The sequence below is a fragment of the Gavialis gangeticus genome, unplaced genomic scaffold, assembly GCF_001723915.1.
Source record: "Gavialis gangeticus isolate Ggan-Ray unplaced genomic scaffold, GavGan_comp1, whole genome shotgun sequence".
NCBI lineage: Eukaryota > Metazoa > Chordata > Crocodylia > Gavialidae > Gavialis > Gavialis gangeticus.
The window spans coordinates 26,444,339-26,448,884 of record NW_017729026.1 but is presented as its reverse complement, the minus strand read 5'-3'; the positions used below and the strand labels follow the sequence as shown (position 1 = coordinate 26,448,884).

Sequence of the window (4,546 nt, the reverse complement as noted above, 5' to 3'; positions counted from 1 at the left end):
GCCTGGGGTGGTGGTGGTGGTGGGGGGGGGGGGCGTGCTTTTACCCCATGCTAAGGATCAGTTTCTCTCCTGCACCACTGCTGCTGAGCCTGGGCCCCAGCACCTGCTCCAAGCTCACTCATCTGGGCTGAGCAGTGGCAGCGGCTAGGCAGAAACTGTTGCTTGGTGCAGGTGGAAAGCGGCCTCTTTCTTTTGCTGATGCCAGGCAGTTCTTGGTGCAGCCGCCTGGAGCCCACAACACACCAGGCTGCCCTGCACCTCCGTCACCACTGCCTCTGGGCTGCCCAGCGTGGCAGTGGTGACACTGCAGAGCAGCCGCAGGACAGCCCAGAGGTGGTGGTGATGGAGACAGAGAGCAGTGCTGCATGGGCTCTGGGAGACTGCACCAAGAACTGCCTGGAAGTGGTGAGGGGGAGGGGCTGCTTTTCCCCTGCATTGCTCAGCTGCTGCTGCTCAGCCCAGATGGGCAAGCCCAGAGCAGCGGGGTGCACATGGAGTCAGGGCTCTGTGTGCGCTGGTCTCCGTTGCTACCACGGGGCTGGGGCCAGAAGCAGCAGCAGCTGCAAGGAGCCACCCCAGCTCTGCTGCATGGCCAGGGCTGGCAGGATGTGCCATGGCTGGGCAGTGTGAAGTGGGCACAGGGTGTGCTGGGGCTGTGCGCTGTTGGCGCTGGCAGGGAGGCACCACAGGGCATGTGGGCTCCGGCTTGTTGCGAGGTGGGGGCAGGTGCTGACTGGCTCAGAGGGGTGCACACAGGGGGCTCCCATGCATATCCCACCATACCCTCAAACCCTCCCCTGCAAACCCCACAAGCAAATTTTCCCTCACATACCCACAAACCCTGTACCCACCCACACCCCACAATATACAAGAGTAAGACTACATTTTGAGCTATTATGGAATCACTTTTTTATTTATTTACACACACACACACACACACACACACACACAAATCAGGATGAAAACATTTTTTTTAAAATAAAATTAAAATACGTTATTACAGATGTTTGATTTTTAGTACATCATTTGATTATTTTTTTTGGTTCCAAGATAGCAAACCCCCTTCGCAAAAGGCATACTTCCAGAGCAAGGGGAGGGACTTCCAGTGGCAAAGGTCAGAGATTAGGTGGTGGGACTTCTGGTCCTAAAATGGTGACCAGGGAGCAGGGTGCTTGTCAAGTGGCAGAGCCACCCTTGCTGCCTTCAACAGCTCACCAAAACTTGTTAAGCAGCACCCCCTAGCCAAAAAAATTCCCCGCCCCTGCTCTAGCAAATCCCTGGCCTCTGGTTGCAGATCTTTCTTAGTGCTCTACCTCATGAGAATGTGTAATGTAAAATATATTCCACAAATCTCTGCACAAGGAGATTAGCCTCTCAAATCTTCCTGAGTATGCTTAACCATCCTTCTGAAAAACTTTCACTTCCATTTTCAGGCGAAGACAAAACAGGAAAATTTCAGCCCACAGAGGTGCAATCCATGCAGCTGGTTCATTAAAATCCTTACCTGAGCTTATACAGCAAAATTCACTAGGTCACTGAAGGCATTCTGTGAAAAGGATACACTTTGGACAACCTTTACTATAGGCACTGCTAAGTTACATGCTTATTACATAGACTGTTCAATAGATTCATTCTGGCATTTGAATTCCTTTATTATTTTTTACTTAATATTTTAAATCTTCTGTTGTATAATATGAATCTTTGTATACAACAAGAAAAATAAGTAAATATATACCACTAAAGGAGTAAAACAAACTTCACACAACGTTTGAGAAGCCTAAAGGAAATTTTTAATCTTACCTGGGAACCTCTCGTTAATACATGCAAGAACTGGATTCCAAAAAGCCTGGCCATTTCACTGGTTCTGCCAATTAAATCCAGCTGTTCTAACAACTGAAGATTCCCACGGACCCGGCTAATGTAATGATCAACCATCTTCCATCTGTTAAAGAAAACATATAGGTTATGAAGAGTCCAGCTAGGAAGTCTAATCACATGTATAAACACTGCCACCATCTACTCAAATTGCATACATTTATGGATGAAGTTTGCAGACTGGAAAACAGAGTTTCCTACAAGATATGCTTATAAAATTATTTTATAATATATGAAAGTTTGTGGTTCTGCAAGTTGAGGACATAGAAAGACCGTTTAGAATCTCTTTCCAAGTTGTGTATGCACACCCACATGGATCTTTAAAAGGATTATATATTCATTATATATTTCCTAAAAAGTCCTGAAAGAAGGGATGCACAAACAGAATTTGAGGCCCGTTTCCAACTGGCTAATTTAAAATTTTAACTCAATAGTGGACTTTTAGAAACCTTAAGTCCAAAGAATCTTTTGTTCTTGTTTGCTTTAATTGTTCTTATTGCTATAAAAGTTTGCAAATCAGTGGGAGGATGAAGTCTTTTTTCCAGTCTCCTTTTCCTTCCCACCAAGGGCAAGAAAATCTGCGTAGAGGGGACAGGACAGGAACTATTACCCTGGCTAACTACTACTATATTTGTTTCATCCATTTGTAAAAGTTAACTGTGGTTTGGCTATAAACTGATGTCTACAGTCTCCATGAAGTACAGAGGTAGCCTTGTATGTTTACAGAATGGCATGTTTGTTTATAAATTTAAAAATAATACTTATTGCACAGTCACCTTCAAAAAGTAGTCGCGTTATAAAAAGGAACAAAATAGAAACATCATGGAATAGTATCAAGTCAGTACTTTAATATTATTGTGGTCTGTACTATATATAGATCATATATAACACATACCTTTTGACCCTATATAAACACACATATCACAAGTCAAAAATCCTAGTGAATGCATCTAGTCCAATGAGGCCTCAAACATCTAATCAGATTTAATATTTAAAGTACACAAGTTTATATTATAAAAGAATGCATTGTATAGTTCAGAGGTTTATTTTTCCATCAAATGCCTGACTTGGTGGATAGGCTGTGTCAAATATTAGTCAACTAAAGTAGACAGTGAAAGCTTGAATAGTAGGGATACTTTGTTAAAAGCCTTCGGTAAATGCCACTTACTACATTAAATGTGAAGGATTAAAAAAAGAGCAGTCTATACTTCTTCAACATGAATAAAATACAATAAATAAATAAATGCATACTGTATCTCATGGTAGCTTTTTCATAAGGAAAGCAACACTACAGTGGGGGCAGATCCACACTTCTGGTTGCAGTGCAGTTGAAAAAACAGGGCAAATCAGTCTGCGCAGAGCTCCACGTTCCAGTGGCTAGCTTTGTTATCTGTTCATTATACTCCTGTCTGAGGGTGGATTCACCTTAAGTTGAGAAATGTACTTAAAAATACTGCCATAGGAATTCATCATCAATCAGATCATTACCTGTAGATGTCTGTCTTGTTGTCAAACCAATCAGACAAAACTCGAGAGGTAAACAGAGGAAAACGCTGGTGAAGAACATGAAAACCCACATTTTCAAAAGCATAATTGGTTAGATTCACCTACAAAAACAAGATATTTGTGATAATGATTCAGTAATTATAGTGTTTCAGTTCTGAAGAATCCTAAACCTTTTTACAAATTTATTCAGATTTAAACTACAAATAGGAATTTATTACCGAAGTGCAGTTACCTACGAGAAAATCATTACAAATTTCATAGTCCACAGGAACTAAACAACTACTTAGGACAGAAAGGGAGATTATTTTTTCTACAAAAGAAAAATATAGTTAAAATTAAGTTGATTACAGTTACCAAACTGGAATTTGATTAGGGCATAAGTTAAAGTGATTTTGCAAGAAGGCTAACTGTAACATATGAACAGCAAAACAGTGAGCAGATTTGACAGTGCAAAACATATTCAAATATTTCAGTCAGTGAAAGAACTGTACTAGCAACCTCTAAAATTCACTTGGACATAATGAAATTACAAGAAATAACTAAGAAACATTGCTGAAAAGGAAAAGACAAGGATTTCAGTATTTTATGTTTCAGTTTGAAATGGAATCCCTGGAATGTCTTAAACAATAAACAGTTGTGTGTGAAAACATCATAAAACTACAAGTTGTGAGTAAAACAACATGCATTACAGCACTAATCTACTATAAACTTTGCCAAAGGCTTTCTTGATCGAACAGGATGTAAATCCATACAGCAGCAGCATGAGATAATCAAATGCAATTAAAAACAAAAACCATCTTTACCTCTTAATACACTTTTTTTAAAGACCTATTTTTATTTCATCTTACCTCATGTCTCATCATTCGCCAAATATTTAGGATGATTCGTCCAACAATATTGATTTCGCTCATTGCCTCTGACCCATATTCATCTAGCTCAGGTGCAAATCTGTTCTGTTTCTTGTCATCTAAGAACATGAAAAAAGTATACACTGAGAAAAGTTAAAATACAAGCTATATAAAAATATTCTCTTGGGAAATTCTATGACCTTCCTAGAAATACAGGTTTTAGGATATTTTCCATACTACTGATTAAAACAGATTATTTACCAAAAACCTCAAAATTCTTGAAACCAAATCATCTCCCCCTATTCCCCCCCCCCCCC

The 4,546-nt window shown here is 40.3% G+C and overlaps 1 protein-coding gene across 1 annotated transcript in view; it reads right to left on the bottom strand.

Annotated features, from left to right (window-relative positions):
- Positions 1 to 4,546, bottom strand: part of REV3L (REV3 like, DNA directed polymerase zeta catalytic subunit) — a gene marked incomplete at its 5' end in the record, with an annotated part of 167,150 nt that overhangs the window by 45,523 nt on the left and 117,081 nt on the right. Inside the window, 3 exons of the mRNA XM_019520079.1 lie at positions 1,801 to 1,942; positions 3,364 to 3,482; positions 4,230 to 4,348. Of these exons, the coding sequence (XP_019375624.1) occupies positions 1,801 to 1,942; positions 3,364 to 3,482; positions 4,230 to 4,348 (380 nt within the window). The remainder of the gene's footprint in view (positions 1 to 1,800; positions 1,943 to 3,363; positions 3,483 to 4,229; positions 4,349 to 4,546) is intronic.